Raw genomic sequence first — 16,578 nt, forward strand, 5'->3', positions numbered from 1 at the left:
TCTCGCGTAAAACAAAGATTCCTATTAAACTTACAGAAATAAATATCGTTTCTGCACCCTTTGAAATGATCCAAAGCGTATATTTTTATATGGAGCGCCACACAGACCGATAAGTGCCTGAACATGAGCAATATTGCAAATTTTTCAAAGTTCATGTGCCAGCGCTTCCAAACTACTGTCATCGCAACTCGTGTTTTTCCACCACTTACCGTCAACAATGCAAGCAAGCTATGCAGCTGCGTTGTCTCTGGAAAAGTTGAAAAGCTGTAAAAATTTCTGACTTTGGTGAAGAACACTGCATTGCTTCCCCGCAAAGCACATTAACATACACTAGTGGTGAATGCATTTAAATGCGGTTCTTTTCCTACCGACTGGAATCGTTTTACCGTGCTGCGTATAATATTTCAATATTTCAGAGCGAAACCAACCCTGGACTACGCTTTTCCTCTGGGGGAAACTACATGTATTCGTAAAGGCACTTAATTTTTGTGATAAAGTCAATTTACACCACTTGCAAAAAAACCCAAAACAAAACTTACAAAGAATAAAATACCCGCAAGTATTCGCCTTTTTATAGTCGAACCTGGCTGTGAAGAACGCAAAATAAATGCAAGCGGAGTTGGAATGCTGCGCACTAGTAGACGATTTTGTGAATTCACGCAAATGTATTCTGATGGCGAGGTGACCAGAAACATTATTAAAGCGTTCATGTGCACGTATTTGAGATTTCTGGCGCACAAGCCGATTCCCTGCTACGGGCAGAGCAAAATAGCCGGTGGTGAGAACCATAACCAACAAGCTCTCGTAGGACGTGCCAAGCAAGATTTAAACGTAAAAGTGATCTGCATTTACCGCATTACAAAATGATGTCCTCGTTCTGTTATGTTTGCTATCGAGCAAATCACTCAGTTTTTTCTCGTTGACTAAAGCTAGCAACGTCGTTATTTTATCATCTGTCCACATGGTGCGTGGAGCCCACGAGGATGTCATCGTGCCTAGCGCGCGCGTACCGGCCGACAGAGAAAGAGCAACGTCGGAGTGACGGGGACAGGGGAAGCGGAGACCACGACGGGCGGGAGAGGTCACGAGTCGTCAACTCAGCGCGACCGGTTATACATGCCCTTTCTGAGCGCGGCGAGTTCGGTGAACCTACCCCCTGTCTCTGGGTCGACGGGACTCGCCGCGACGACTCTCCGCCCCGACGCGTCCGCTTATACATGGGGAGGGCGAGTCCAGAAAACCTGTTTATTTCGACTCAACGCGCCCTCGTCGGGTCAATGTAAACGGGCCTATAGTAGTTAGAGCATCCGCCTCGCATGCAAGAGGTCCGTGGTTCAAATCCCGGTGCCGCGCAGTTCCCAACAGAAAAAAAAAATCCGCGTGTTGATGGAACAGCATTAAGAGGCCTGAGGTACGGCCTCACCGGTAACCACTGCCGGGAACGCACTCCCTCGCATTGACCACCCTGGTGCAGTATCTGGCCACTACCTCCCACATGCATACGTCAAATAACTCGCGGCCCTTAGTTCCCAGCAGCTGCGAAGCAACTGACCACGGCGGCGGTAAGATCTGCAACGCAGCAGAGGGTGCTAAGAATCTCTGGACTACAGGCCGCCTTTGGAACCTGAACTTGGCAACGTTTAGCGCTAACCTTATCTAGTGAGGGAAGTCTAGCTGTACTATTCGAGGAGCTTGAGGGTGTTAAATGGAATATGATAGGGCTCAGTGAGGTTAGGAGGACAGATGAGGCCTATACGGTGCTACATAATGGGCACGTTTTTTGCTATCGGGGTTTGGCTGACAGAAGAGAACTGGGAGTGGGGTTCCTAATTCACAGAAACATAGCTGGCAACATAGAGGAATACTATAGCATTAATGAAAGTGTGGTAGGTATTGTAATTAAACTGAATAAAAGATACAAAATGAAGTTAGTATAGGCTTACGCGCCTACATCCAGCCATGATGAAGCTTCAGTTGAAAGCTTCTATGAAGACGTGGAACCGGCAATGAGTAAGGTAAAAACACAGTATACTATAGTGATGGGCGACTTTAATGCAAAGGTAGGGAAGAAGCAGGCTGGAGACCAGGCAGTAGGAGATTATGGCATCGGCACTAGAAACGGCACAGGAGAGCTACTAGTAGAATTCGCAGAACGCAATAATTTGCGGATTTTGAATACTTTCTACCGAAAACGAGAAAACCGCAAGTGGACATGGAGGATTCCTAATGGCGAAAAAAAGAACGAAATCGACTTTATAATGACTGCACACCCAGGAATCGTGCAGGATGTGGAAGTGGTTGGCAAGGTACGATGCAGTGACCATAGAATGGTACGATCTCGAATTCGCCTAGACTTGAAGAAGGAACGACCGAAACTGATACGCAAGAAGCCAATCAATGAGCTATCACTGAGAGGGAAAGTACAGGAATTCAGAGTGTCGCTGCAGAACAGGTACTCGGCTCTTAGTGAGGAAATCAACCTTAGCGTAGATACAATGAATGATAATCTAACGAGTATCATTACGGAGTGTGCAGTGGAAGTTGGAGGCAGGGTAGTTAGACAGGACACTGTCAAGATTTCCCAGGAAACGAAGAACCTAATTAAGAAGCGTTAAAGCATGAGAGTGTCAAGTAGAACAGACAAAATAGAACTGGCAGAGCTTTCAAAGTTAATTAATAGGCGTAAAGTATGCGATGTAAGAAGGTATAACATGGAGAGAATTGAACACGCTCTGAAAAACGGAGGAAGCGTCAAAGCAGCGAAGAGGAAACTTGGGATATGCAAAAGTCGGATGTATGCACTAAGGGACAAAGAAGGCAAAATAACTACCAATATGGATAGGATAGTTAAAATAGCGGAGGAGTTTTACAGAGATCTGCACACTAAGCCAAAAGGGAGCAACCGGGGTATAGGGGTTGCTCCTTTCAAGGAGCAATTGCATTGCCACTCCCATTACTCCCCTAAAAGGAGTAACAGCAGAGGGAGTAACGGTTGCTCTCCTTCCAGTTCCTCCATCGGGGGATGAACAGTTACTCCCTCCAGTTCCTCCCTGCGGACCAGCAGTTACTCTCACCAGTTGCTCCCTGCGGACCAACCATTACTCCCACCAGTTGCTCTTCTAAGAGCAACAGTTACTCTTTACCGTTCCTCCCACGCGTTCGCAGTTACTCTCTAGAAACCAACTGCACATGCTTCCAGTTACTCCTTGGGGAAATGACTATCTCGAGTATGCTTGTCACACGCTTAACACATGGCGAGAGCTCCTTGGAAGAGCACTGCTTGGGTGCTTCTAACACAAAAAGTGGACAATATTGAAAGGAAAATAAATGCTTTATTGTTCTTTTTATGAGGCGACGTGTGAGCACACGTAAAAGTAGACTTCACCACACCACAGCCAGCACTAAACAAGCACCATAATACATCAAAGGTTTTCTGCGTCATCCGTGGAAAAACAATCTTGAATTTCTAGCATAGGGCAGTCTGTGTCATCATTGGTGAGAGAAGGGCAAATTCTCCAATGCTGAAGGACTCAAGTTTCGCAGCTGGTGTTTTCATCAGGCTAGCACAGCGGAATGTCACCACAGGCATATGTGAAGCATCTCATTGCTGCAAGAAAAAAAATAGAAGTGTGAGGTTAAACATGCCATAATCAATACATAACAATGCGTCGCACACACTGCAGCAGCGCTTACATTCTAGGATGTGTACTGCAAAACGAAATGTGAAAAAAAAGGAAGGTTCGGTCAAACGTTACTTGGCAAGCCATATAAATGCTGATGTGGTAGACTCTTTTGACATGATGTCTCAGACAGCAATAATCTGGAAGAAAATGTGCAGCACCTCAACAAGGCATATTTGTAGCAGTTAAAGATACCCTTAGGTTCAGTTAACTTGTTTCCTATACACAGCTGAGTGACATTTCTATGAGCCCATTCACCAATGGGCATTCTAAGTGAGATCATGTGTGTGGCAAATAACACATACCGTCCGCTCATGATAAAATACTTATTTAGCTCGTGCACATAGTTGCTCTCCATTCTACTGTTCTATAATACGCTGCTGCGTCTTGAATTGTGCAATACCTGTAGGCACAAGCCAAGCATGCAAAGCCTGCTTGAAAGCGACCATTTGCAGAGGCTACATGATAATCTTCAGTATATTTCTTTGTACCTGACGCAAATGGCTGGACAAAACTATAGACAAATAAATGTAGACCGTGCTACCTTCAGAAAATGCTTTAAATTTAGTAAACTAGGGTGCATTTGTTCACTCGGTTGACGAGTCACAGCCACGAGATATGTAAACGAAGCAATATATCTTAAGGCATGCACAGATATTCTGTTCTTTGTTTGACAGTGTCACAGATAGCTTGCCAATACATATATATCTGAGAGCAACAAGATGTGAAGCTTTTATTAGTTAAACGTCTTGTTGGCTCGCAGCCAAACAGGTTACTGCTCTGTTAGACAAATTGGAGTAAGCGCACCGTGGTTTCCAAAAAAAAAGCATTATTAGAAGTTAGCTCGCGATGTGAGTGTCTGCCTATTTATTTTGTACTGCCTTCTACATGTGCAACAAAGACAATTGTTGAGGATGTGCTACCAGTCAAGCCAAGATCGCATACTTGGCCAATGTGATGGAAATACAAACATTAGAAACACTGTTACCTCTAGTAAGAGCATAACACTTCAGGATCTTGGAACAGCAAGGAGGTGCACAAGAAAGTTGAGCCCACTCTTGCAGAACTTTGAACGCGAATTTTTCAGAGTGGGGGAGGTCAACATGCTGTGGCACTTTTAAACCCATGAAACATCTGCAGAAAACAGGGTAAAGTCAAGTCAAGGAACGCTGTTATGAAGGCCTGCGCATGGACAGCTTTGTGAATCTAGGCCCAAGTGTTATGCTTTGTGCAAGTCAAAATCCATGTAAATAGGGAAAGCGTACTTTAGGAGCACCAGCGTAAACAAATCTTGGCAGTTGGCTTTCTAGTACAAACAGCAATGCCTGCAATGAAAACATAAACATTTTATCTTAATGGTAACAGTGTGAGCACACACACAGGCCAGCGGAGCCATGTCAAATTGTCAGTGCCAGTGTAACCATGTGGCATGATAAACTATTTTCTGGCCAACACATGCACAGTTTGCCCCTAAAAAGCGATGCTTTCACATACGTAGTACAAAAAGTCTGCACTTACCAAAATTCACTTGCTTTCTGAACTTTAGCATCGTTGGGAGCATCTTTATCTGCAGTATAACCAAATTTGTGTCATATCCCTGAAAAAAAGTAGTAAAAGACATGCATCGAATATTGTTTCATTTGGTAGCAGTGAAGTCAGGTTAAGAACGGTCAAGTGGGAATGAGCCTAATTATGTGGCAAAACCCAAACGGCGTTATTGAGGTTGTCGAAATTTTCGTCGATTGGTATTAAGTCGATATGTGACTTCAACGGCATGCCAAGTTTTCACAGCGCATAAATATTTCATGATGCAGAATAATGACAACGCTAACGAGAACATACAGCATTTATGATTGTCTTCTACAATATTCAGTTTTGCGAAGGTTTTGCATGACTAAAGAAATCTGAAAGATTTGGGTCATTCCTCCTCCAATCGTTCTGTCCATATGTAAATTGCTCGCTTGATGGTGCGCTTTTACAATAGTACGTTCAGCACAGAGGTGAAGCAAGTGACGCAGTGATGTGGGCAGATTTTTTGTTTTAGGCGTGCGGGGAGGGGGGTCCGCTTATCTGAATTGGAGGCCGGGCAAGTGAATATGGTCGTCATTATGGGCTCCCTACGACCGGCCTAAAAAAATTCTGTGCGCAACCGCCTGGCTATGCCAGTGAAGTGATGCGACAATGATTTGTTCGCTTACTGATTTACATACACTTTAAAGCTCTAAAAAATGCGGCCCAAGGCCCCAACACTCAGCCGTTAACGTTACACAAAGCCAATGGTAGAAAAGTGCCAGTATGAAAGCAGCTACAACTCCGCCCCAATGTTTTTTCAAGCGAGGTAGTGTTGCGGAAATGAACTTTAAACTGCAAAAGTACACTGGCACTGCAATGGTGACAGGGGAAGCAAGAGGGTATGCAGGCGGTAATAATAGAGGTAATTTAGTCCAATACGGCTAGCAATGGATACGGCAAATAAGAAAGAGCAAATCATTTCTCTTTTAACAGCGCAACCACTCAACAATGTATTGTAAGAGCATTAAATGTTGCTGGAAATGCCACTCACCTGCACGCTGATGCATGCACAGTGCTTTGTCCGACGAGCGAACAGGCTTGCAGATAGCTGAAGACGTGTTTACGATGTGTTTGTTCCACCCGGCAGCGAAATCCACAACAACTTCGCGCTCCATAAAGATAAATATACACTAACCTTCATCACGAATAAGTAGAAACGCAAATCTGCGACACACACACACGATCAAAACATAGCCCACAAGCTCGCATGTCCATGTGCTCGCCCTCGCCAACCACAGACCATATGAATATGAGTAGTGCGAACGCGAACCTAGTTGCGCGAAAAAAAAAAAAAACGTTGAGCAGTGGCAGCACAGGCGTCAGCGCAATGATTTCAGTGTGTTCTCCTAATACACTTATAAGAAAAACTGATGTACACTAAAATTCATAATTAAATATGACGAATTGAGTGTAATTTTTATTTAGTTCTAGTAAACATAAACACTGAATAAAAATTACTTTGTAAATTACATCGCTTACTACACTAGCGCCACACTTGTCGTGCGGGCGCGGATGGCGCAGATTTGTCATTCTGCCCTCAAACTACACGGTGAAGCGTGCTACTAAGTGTACGGCTGATGAAAAGCGAGTCTGGGTCCGCTTTTTTTTTCTTCTCCGATATATCTGGGGGGGGGGGGAGGGGGGGGGGCTCCTTATGCACGTGTTTCGGTGCGTGATCGACTTTGACGCCCTTCCTTCGCGGACGAACGGCGTGTCTAGGCTTTTTTTTTTATCGTTGTTTTGCACGTGTTTCGGCGTTCGGTCCGCTTTGACGTGCCAACTCTCCATTCTGCTGCTGCGTGTGTTAGGTACTTGCCGTAGCTGTATTCTCAGGTTTTCTGTGTTCCGCCAGCGCTGCCATCTTATTATCTGCGGATGCTAAAATAAATCACTGTTTTGGTTTGGTGAAGTTTGGCACACAGAACAAACAATAATCTGGCCCATGAATGTCAATGTGGGCGGCATGCATATTTGTGTGTGGTGTCCTGCCGGGGAGTAACAGTTGCGTGACGAAAGCTTTTACAGCGGTTTCTCCTTCCGTTGCTCCCTTACAAACTTAAGATGAATACAGTTGCTGCCCCATTCTCGAAGAAGTCGGCCATCTTGTTCCACTTGGTTTTTTTGGAGAGTAACAGTGGGTCTGAAGGAGCAAAACAGCCGTTGCTCCCATTTCGGCCGTTTTTATCTTAGAGTGTGTACAGGAGCCGAGACAACCACGACCTTAATACTATAAGAACTAGCAGTAACCTAGATGACACCCCACCAGTAATGATAGAAGTCAGAAAAGCTTTAGAGAATGCAAAGAGGCAAAGCTGCTGGTGAGGATCAGGTAACATCAGATCTGCTGAAAGATGGAGAACAGATTGTGTTAGAAAAACTAGCCACTCTGTTTACGAGGTGTCTCCTAACGGGAAGGTTACCAGAGTCTTGGAAGAACGCTAACATCATCTTAATACATAAGAAAGGAGATGACAAGGACTTGAAGAATTACAGGCCGATCAGCTTGCTCTCTGTAGTATACAAGCTATTTACAAAGGTAATTGCTAACAGAGGAAAGAAAACATTAGAATTCAATCAACCAAAGGAACAAGTAGGATTTCGAACAGGCTACTCAACAATTGACCACATTCATACTATCAATCAGGTAATAGAGAAATGCTCAGAGTATAACCAACCACTATACATAGCCTTCATAGATTACGAGAAGGCGTTTGATTCAGTAGAAACATCAGCCGTCATGCAGACACTGTGGAATCAGGGCGTAGATGAAGTATATATAAACATTCTGGAAGAAATCTACAGGGGATCAACTGCTACCATAGTGCTTCATAAAGAAAGCAACAGAATACCTATCAAGAAGGGTGTAAGGCAGGAGGACACAATCTCCCCAATGCTATTTACCGCGTGCTTACAGGAGGTTTTCAGAAGCCTAGAATGGGAACAGTTAGGGATAAGAGTTAATGGAGAATACCTTAGTAACCTGCGCTTCGTCGATGACATTGCATTGCTGAGTAACTCAGGGGACGAATTGCAACTCATGATTACGGAGTTACACAGGGAGAGCAGAAAGGCAGGTCTTAAAATTAATCTGCAGAAAACGAAAGTAATGTACAACAACCTCGGAAACGAACAGCGCTTCGAGATAGGTGATAGTGCACTTGAAGTTGTAATAGACTATGTCTACTCAGGGCAGCTAATAACCGCAGAGTCTAACCACGAGATTGAAGTAACTACAAAAATGAGAATGGGGTGGAGTACATTCGGCAAGCATTCTCAAATTATGACAGGTAGATTGCCACTATCCCTCAAGAGGAGGGTATATAACAGCTGTATCTTGCCAGTACTTAGCTACGGAGCAGAAACCTGGAGACTTACAAAGAGGGTTCAGCTTAAATTGAGGACGACGTAGCGAGCAATGGAAAGAAAAATGGTAGGTGTAACCTTAAGAGACAAGAAGAAAGCAGAGTGGATTAGGGGACAAACGGGGGTTAAGGATATCATAGTTGAAATAAAGAAGAGGAAATGAACATGGGCCGGGCATGTAGCGCGTAGACAGGATAACCACTGGTCATTAGGGGTAACTAACTGGATTCCCAGAGAAGGGAAGCGGGTTAGGGGGAGACAGAAGGTTAGGTGGGCAGACGAGATTAAGAAGTTTGCGGGTGTAAATTGGCAGCAGCAAGCACAGGACCGGGTTAACTGGCGGAACATGGGAGAGGCCTTTGTCCTGCAGTGGACGTAGTCAGGCTGATGATGATGATGATGATGATGATTATGATGATGATGATGATGATGATGATGATGATGATGATGAAGTGGTTGTAGCAGTCGATTGGAATTCTGACTGATGTAATTGTAATCGGTTATGCTCTTGTGCTAGTGAGGTAGGGGATCCTGAAAGCTTATTTCAAGTTGGAGATGAAAGCGGTTGTATTTGACGTCGTATTATTGATTTCGTTGCCATTAGGAAAAACGTCGGCCAGGGGCACCATGTCGGGTAAGCCAACATGCTTTTGAAGTTCACAGACCATTCGTAAAGAATGAAATCAATTTCATGTGCTTAAACTCAAAAACAGCCAAACAGATATAAAAAAACACAGGAGTGCGCTCAGAAATGCCCTGATCAGTTAAAATATTTAGGTAATTTACTCGCTTAAACATAAATCAGGCGACATTAGCAAAAATGGTAAGGCGTAAGATGACTACCCATTGTTTTTGCGCTTTCTTGCAGAAGTCAAGTTCCTTTCTCAACCCGCTAAAGCACCATCGTGAGTCTGCAACCTTTTCTGCAAAAACCTGTTCACCGCTTTCCTTGTTTAAAGAGGGCACTCCTAAAAACACTGTCTTGCTTTTTTTTCGTCTTTGAAAATATTAGATTTGCTTGCTGTAACGTAATTTTCTTTTCTCCACAAATGGCTTCATTGCGCTGTTGAGAAAAACGTACAGTTCTCCTCAGCTAGGGCAATTAAATGGCAAGTTAGAAAGCTGGGCGTCACTGATGCGTGTATTGACTTGCCCTTGCTTTTTATGCGGTGCCTTGCAGTGACTGCGTCGAGGTTTAGTGAGCAGCTATTCCGAGCATCTTGAATCAAAGGAGACCCTCTATAACGTGGTGTACGCCCCCAGAAGCGATCCGAGGCCGTTATATTATCACATAAAATAGTGGTACTTCACCACTAATTCCTGCTTTCACCATTGAAAGAGCGAGAAGCTAGCACCAGAACCATCAGTGGGTAGCTATCTTTCAGTTCATTCGAAACTTTACACTTCCCGGTGAGTCTGATGAATATTTAGTTCGTACTGACGCGTCTATGTGCTACTGGCTTGCGCAATTCGTTATGACGTGGTGCGTTTTCAACATTTTGTGTCGTGGTGTAACAAGCGGGGTACATGCGCATGACTAGTACTTGCCAACGTCTAATAAATAATGGTAACCAGGCCACAGAATCGGAAATAAATTATATTTGTTTAGGTTCACTATTTCTTATGAGAAGCATGAACTTACTGTGGGAGGGGGTGAATAATTGTAATTTGTACCAGTATACGTAGCAAACAACTTTCCTAGGCGTGGTTCGAAAGATTTCTCTTGGTGACAGTGATCTATTGGCGAGTGTAAATGTAACAGAATGTTTCTGTGTTGTGTTGATTCAAAGAGAGAATTTCACGTAACCCATTTTATAATAAGCAGTGTAGTCGGTCAACTTTTGAAGGCGCAAAAAAAAATTAGGGGACCCTAAAGCTTCGCCTTCAGTAGTATACCGTGACAGTAGCATTCTCTTCCTAGTGATTGATTGAGTCATTGACATAAAGGGTTTAACATCCCAAGAGTGCGTGCCAATGATTATGAGAGACGCCGTATTGAAGGGCTCCGGAGATTTCGACCACCTGGGGTTGGTCCTTAGTGCGCGCTTCAGTACAATTAGTGCATGAAACCTTTTTAAAAGTTCTATACAACCACTACGTGGCCAGAAGGAAATAGGCGCAGTAGGGTGTGTGCCTTTTGTAGTGGGTGACCGGCTTTAAACCACGAAGCCATTATGATAATCACATGTTCTGACGCCCTCAGGCAACGGGTGCTTGTTCTGCTCATCATTACTGCAATATTTCATGTTGAATTGTAAAGCACGTGTACAGGACGCGTGCGTTCATAATGCATAAGAGCCACGTTTACTGCATTTCCAAGCAGAACAAGTTCTTTTCATTATAATCAGAAGCAGACGTATGGCCAAGTTTCTTATGAAATTGCACAGTCTGTGGAAAACGCACATGCAAGACCGTAATGCAGAGCCAACCACTGCATCAAGTAGGCATTTCATGCGCATGGCTCTTCATCTAAAATACATATCTGAAGAACTTGATTTCAGACCAGACTTACACCGCATCTTGATGAGGTGTTGTTCATCCATACCAACCCTTTGAAAATCTTTTTCTATTTTTCTGGACTGGCTAACTATATATGCATGTAAGCCATTGAATGCTTGTGAAGTAGTTGTGTGATTATTGATGTAAAGTGAATGCATCCCTCTACGCCAAAGCAAACGTCACGATTTCCAATACGCTATATAGTAAATACACAGTAAATTTTTTGTACCCTTTTGGGTGTAAAAGGATGTTTTTCAATTGGTACAACACCCTTTTTTGCTGGTACACTCTCAGAGAAGGGTGTAAGTGGCATGAGGGTGTTATTAGGCCGTTCGTGAGGGTGTTGAAGAGCTGAAGGGTGTACACCTATATTTGCAATAAAAATTGTTTCGTTTAACGTCTCAACGTCGTCATATATTTTATTTATTTAACATTTATTTGTTTATTTAATTATTTATTTAGGAATACAGCAGGCCTTTAAAGGCCCCGGCAGGAGGGGAAAGGTACAAACAAACATTAAAAAGTGTACAGGTGTCAAAGATAATATACTGGCTACCAAATTAATTTATCAACAAAGAAACAATCACTGAAAATGTGATACAATGAAATAGAATAAAATGAAATGAAATATAATCATGATAGAGGCTGTATTGAAGGGCTCCGAATGTTTAAACCACCTGGGGTTACTTAAGGTGCACTTAAGTTTAACTACACAGGTGTCGAACAATTTCAACTCCACCGAAAATGTGGCCGCCATGAACTGCCGGGATTCGATCCTGCGACTAGCGGGTCAACAGTTCAGCACCATAAGCACCAGACCACCGGTGCGGCTATTGCACGTGCAAGAATCAAGCTGAATCCATGCTCGCAAATAAAATACCACGCATATCGCAACGTGCCTGTTGTACTGCCTTCCCTAACATAACAATGTCGTAGGGATGACAAAATTGATGAAATGATTGAGGCATTCGCACATTTTATAGAACACTAAAAATAATCGAGAAAATGTAAAAGAGAATAACTTTTTTCGCACTGTATGATTCGACATGCTTTACGCTTTATATCGTCCACATTAAATGTGAATGAATGAATGGGCTACAGTCACGATATACAGACAGCACATATTCATGTGCAGACGCAATTGAGAAAAAGAAGCTTTATTTATTACGAAAAACCTTGCTCGGTTAAAAGCCGTTCGAGCGCAAGTCGTTTTCACAAGCTTCTAGATGACCAGACGTGCTTGGTCGAAAAGGAAAACAATGCACTACCTTCTGCAACCATGCGAGAGACTTGGATTTGATTGAAATGTAGGGTTTAGCGTCCTAAAACCACCCTATGATTATGAGAGATGCCGTAGTGGAGGGCTCCGAAAATTTCGACCACCTGAGGTTTTTGAACATGCACCCAAATCTAAGCACACGGTCCTACATTCCCGCCTCCATCGGAAATACAGCCGCCGCAGGCGGGATTTGATCCCGCGACCTGCGGGTGAGCAGCCGAGAACCTTAGTCACTAGACCACTGCGGCGGGGCATGGGAGCATGGGAAGTGATTCTTTAGGTCAAGAAATAAAGGTCAGATGGCACGGTCAGCGCACGCAGTGCCTTTGTGAAGCGAAGGGGAGAAGAGCACGAGAGAGGGAGACACACACACACACACACACACGCACGCACGCATACACACACACACACACACACACACATATATATATATATATATATATATATATATATATATATATATATATATATATATATATATATATATGGGATATGGCACAACGGGAGCGTTGTCAACAAGGATAAATATACTCATTTCCCAACAGTTTCGGGAGGGGTCCTCCCTTCATCAGGGGATGAGTTATACCAGAGTCCTTCAATACTTTTCTGGTCACGAAACTTCTCCGTAACGCTATGGGAGAGCTTCATATGGGGATCAAAGCTCCCGCGCGGTGGCGCTACGAGTCTGGTGAAGGCGGCTTGGACGGCGGCGGCCGCATTTGCAGCGTTTGCAGTGCGTTGGAGCGCGAGCTTACTGGTTTGTTTGTTGTGTGGTAGAGCTGTCTACACTCATCACGGACGGCAAACTATGTGAACTACCATGCCTCTGACGTGCTGCGTACCTGGTTGCCGCTCTGGCTATCGGAGTTGTACAGAAAAAGCTTCGCTGTTCTGCCTCCCAAGCGACCGCGAACAACGCGACAGGTGGAAGCGAGCCATTCCACGGCAGGAGACGGGCGCTTTCAACTTCGAGTCGAAGGCCGTTCGTGTGTGCGAGAAACATTTCGACACCACGGACATTATTCGAGCCGATGAGTTCAGAATAAGTGGACAATCTGTGCTTCTGCAGCGCGAGAAGCCTAAGCTCCGCGTCGGTGCCATACCCCGGATATTTGAAAACCTGCTGGCGTATCTTACGAAGCCCAAGCCACGGTCGCGCTCACAGCGAGAAAATCCGCCTGCAAAACGTCGTCGCGTTTCGTCGCCGAACAACGATGGCACTGCAGCTTCTGTGAGCTCCAGCACAGAGCCCTGCGATCCTGAAGCAGCCGGAGATGATGGTAAGCCTCTATTCGCGTTGCCTTGTTTTCTTGTTTCACTATGTTGAGAGCCTGTATTGCCTGTGTGCTGCGTGATGTCGCATAATATTGATCCATATTTCTTCGTTTGACAGGTGGAGTGATAAGCACTGGAAGCTGCACAAAGATGGCATGCCAGACAGAGGGAAATGTCTGCTCCATCTCAGAGCTCCACGCAGTTAAAGACCAGCTTCGAAGCACTAAGTGAACATTGTTTTTGCCAAGTGAAGATTGTTTGTGCCAAGTGAAGATTGGGAAATTGACAGTGCAAGCGAATAGGAGCAGAAGATCGCACGAAGACGTTCAGAAGCTTTCGGCTCGCGAGAAGCTCATTTTTGACCACTGGCTCATGAAAGCCAACGCGAAGTCTGCAACAGCTGCGCGGTAAGTTCCAAATACCCCATCACACACGTAACATTGCTATTGGATTGCCCCTTTTGCGTTTGAAAATGTTATCTCAAGGTGTAGCCTTCATTTATTCATCATGTATTTGTATCTGTTGTACCGCAAAACAATATGCTATTGAGGCAGACATTGGTTTGGCCGTTTTGTGTAGTGTTATTTCTAATTTCGGGAAAAATTGCAGGTTTGTTTGGGCAAATATACTTTCTTCAGTTTTTATAACACCATTCTCATTATTTTTTGCTTTGCATGAATAGTTTGCAACACGCTCATTGTGGAAAACAAATTTGCAATTCATTCTCTCCAGGTACAAAAAAGAGTGGATTTATGACTGCTTGCAGCTAAAGATAAAGTCCACAGCAGTCTACACTTTTCTTCATGAAAATGAATTTTTGCCCCTTCCAAATCCCCGCACCCTCTATGGCTACCTCAGAAATCTGAAAGCTGATTTTGGCTTCGACAGCACTTTGTTCACGGTTCTGTGTGAAAAGCTAGAAGCAGTTCCAGAAAGAGAGCGTCGAGGTAAGAAGCAGTACTCATTTTTATAATTGTATTATATTCAGCAGCGCAATTGAGACAAGATGTTAACCTACCCAAAACTTTCCAGGAGTGCTCATGTTCGATGAAATGAGCGTCAGAAAAAGCGTCCACATTCGCGAGTCGGACATGGCACTGCTGGGCAAGGTGGATTTCGCCGAACACACACGACCAGGTGACCATGACAAAGACGGCGACCACGTGCTGGTCTTTCTGTTTCGGCCTTTTCTGGGAGGGTGGTCACAAACTGTGGGCACATTTTGTGCTTCTGGTGCTGCCCCAGGATCAATCGTGGCGAAGCTCCTTTTGCAGTGCATTGTTCACCTTACAAACGCTGGTGTTGTTGTTGACGCAGTGACCTGCGACAACTCCACATCAAACCAATCAGCCTTGAGATCTCTGGGTACGTCTTTTCAAATTTTATTTAGCTGTGGTTAGTGATGTAGTAGAAAAACAAGTGTACTATTAAACTGTTTTTCTCTCAAGGTGTCAACGGGGACATGCACAAGCTTCAAACGTGTTTTCAACACCCGTGTGAGCCCTCAAAGCAAGTCCACGTTGTAATTGATCCACCGCACATATTTAAGTGCATCAGAAACAACTTGCTCAAAGTGGGCAAGTTTTTGGTAAGTAAAAAAAGTTGCATGTGAATGCCTTGACCTGTGCATAAACTATTCAGTTTAAAAAAAAATTGTCACTTGTCCTTATGTTGCAGCTCCCTCAAGGACAGGAGGTGTTCCACTGTCACTACAAGGACTTACTGGACTATGAAGAAGAACAGGCTGGACTCTGGGCTGTACCGAAGTTAACGAAAGCCCATATTTTCCCCAATGCGTTCCAAAAGATGAGCGTGAAGTTGGCTGTCCAGGCAAGTCATGCACGCAGCTATGTTCAGTGCAAAGTGTATTTCAAAAACAGCTGCTCACACGTTTTGGGAAGTAAACTTAAAATCCTTTTTTTCCACACATTTTACAGCTGTTCAGTGAGAGTACTGCTTCGGCCATGGAGTTTTATAGCGAGCAGGAAGACTGCAAGAAGCTCCATGGGTCGGCTGCAACATCGCAATTCACAAGAACATTGAACAAGCTGTTCGACTGCCTGAACTCTTGGAGGCCAGACCATGTTCGATTCAACGAAGCACAACACATTGCTGTGAGATTATTACATGTGTTATGAAGTGTTTTTCGTGTACTATAGATGAAGCATAATTTTATTCCAGGTGTTGAAGGACAGCAATGCATGGCTGGACAACTGGGAGAAATACATCAAGACATTACCGACCCAGAGGCAAGTCTGCTTTCTGAGTAAGCAGACATGTGGAGCCCTCAGACTGACACTGCATAGCTCAGTTGCACTCATCGAGAGCTTGCTGTTGTCTGGGTTTCGTTACGTTCTCGTTGGGAACTTCGGAAAAGATCCTCTAGAGGTAAACATGATGACTTTTATGTGTATAAATGTGCTATGAATTTCTCATTGTTGCGATAAATTGGTTTTTTCTTTCTAGAGGTTTTTCGGCATCGTCAGGCATGTTGCTGGTGACGGAGGGCAGCCGACTGTGCAACATTTTTTGTTCATCTATCGGATGCTCTCTGTAAACAACCTAGTTCGGCCGCCAAAACGGGCCTCGGTCGAGGGAGATGGACCCCAGCTGTTGCTCAAGCTCCAGGGCCTCTTTGACAAGGGAAAACCTGCCTCCAGTCAGGTAACGTGCCCCTTGCTTTTATTTATTAGCTCTAGTTTCTTTTTTTCAGGAGCAGTTTCACTACACAAATGACCAAATAACCAAATGAAACATAATGTGTTTTTGCATTTACGAATCTTAACTTATACATTGAAAGATTTGAAACTTGGAATGTATTTTGCAGATTGACATGTTGGCGGTACTCTTTGATGACGTTCTTGAGGAGCCGGGAGAGGCAGTGAACAATGCATCCGTGCCTGACGTTAC

At 44.2% G+C, this 16,578-nt stretch overlaps 1 protein-coding gene and 1 long non-coding RNA gene across 2 annotated transcripts; one reads left to right on the forward strand and one right to left on the reverse strand.

The window, feature by feature from the left end:
• Positions 1–3,312: 3,312 nt before the first annotated feature.
• Positions 3,313–6,521, reverse strand: LOC142767008 (uncharacterized). Its single transcript, XR_012884703.1, has 2 exons — positions 4,669–6,521; positions 3,313–3,607 (listed from the first exon to the last, which is right to left on the reverse strand). It is a non-coding gene; the product is annotated as an uncharacterized LOC142767008 (long non-coding RNA).
• A 6,478-nt stretch (positions 6,522–12,999) lies between these two features.
• Positions 13,000–15,435, forward strand: LOC142767815 (uncharacterized). The gene is made up of 6 exons (XM_075870058.1): positions 13,000–13,673; positions 13,787–13,842; positions 13,942–14,075; positions 14,527–14,615; positions 14,701–15,256; positions 15,346–15,435. Exons 1-5 carry the CDS (start codon positions 13,214–13,216, stop codon positions 15,066–15,068), a joined length of 1,107 nt encoding a protein of 368 aa, XP_075726173.1. The 5' UTR covers positions 13,000–13,213; the 3' UTR covers positions 15,069–15,256; positions 15,346–15,435.
• The last annotated feature ends 1,143 nt before the right edge of the window (positions 15,436–16,578 follow it).

Source organism: Rhipicephalus microplus, chromosome 7 (assembly GCF_043290135.1).
Source record: "Rhipicephalus microplus isolate Deutch F79 chromosome 7, USDA_Rmic, whole genome shotgun sequence".
NCBI classification, from domain to species: domain Eukaryota; kingdom Metazoa; phylum Arthropoda; class Arachnida; order Ixodida; family Ixodidae; genus Rhipicephalus; species Rhipicephalus microplus.

Bases quoted from the DNA above. Each gene is read 5' to 3' on its own strand.
- LOC142767815 (XM_075870058.1), top strand. From the start codon at position 13,214: ATGCCTCTGACGTGCTGCGTACCTGGTTGCCGCTCTGGCTATCGGAGT. The intron at 13,674-13,786 runs GTAAGCCTCTAT...TTCGTTTGACAG, and splicing joins TGAAGCAGCCGGAGATGATG to GTGGAGTGATAAGCACTGGA. The intron at 14,076-14,526 runs GTAAGTTCCAAA...TGGCTACCTCAG, and splicing joins AAGTCTGCAACAGCTGCGCG to AAATCTGAAAGCTGATTTTG.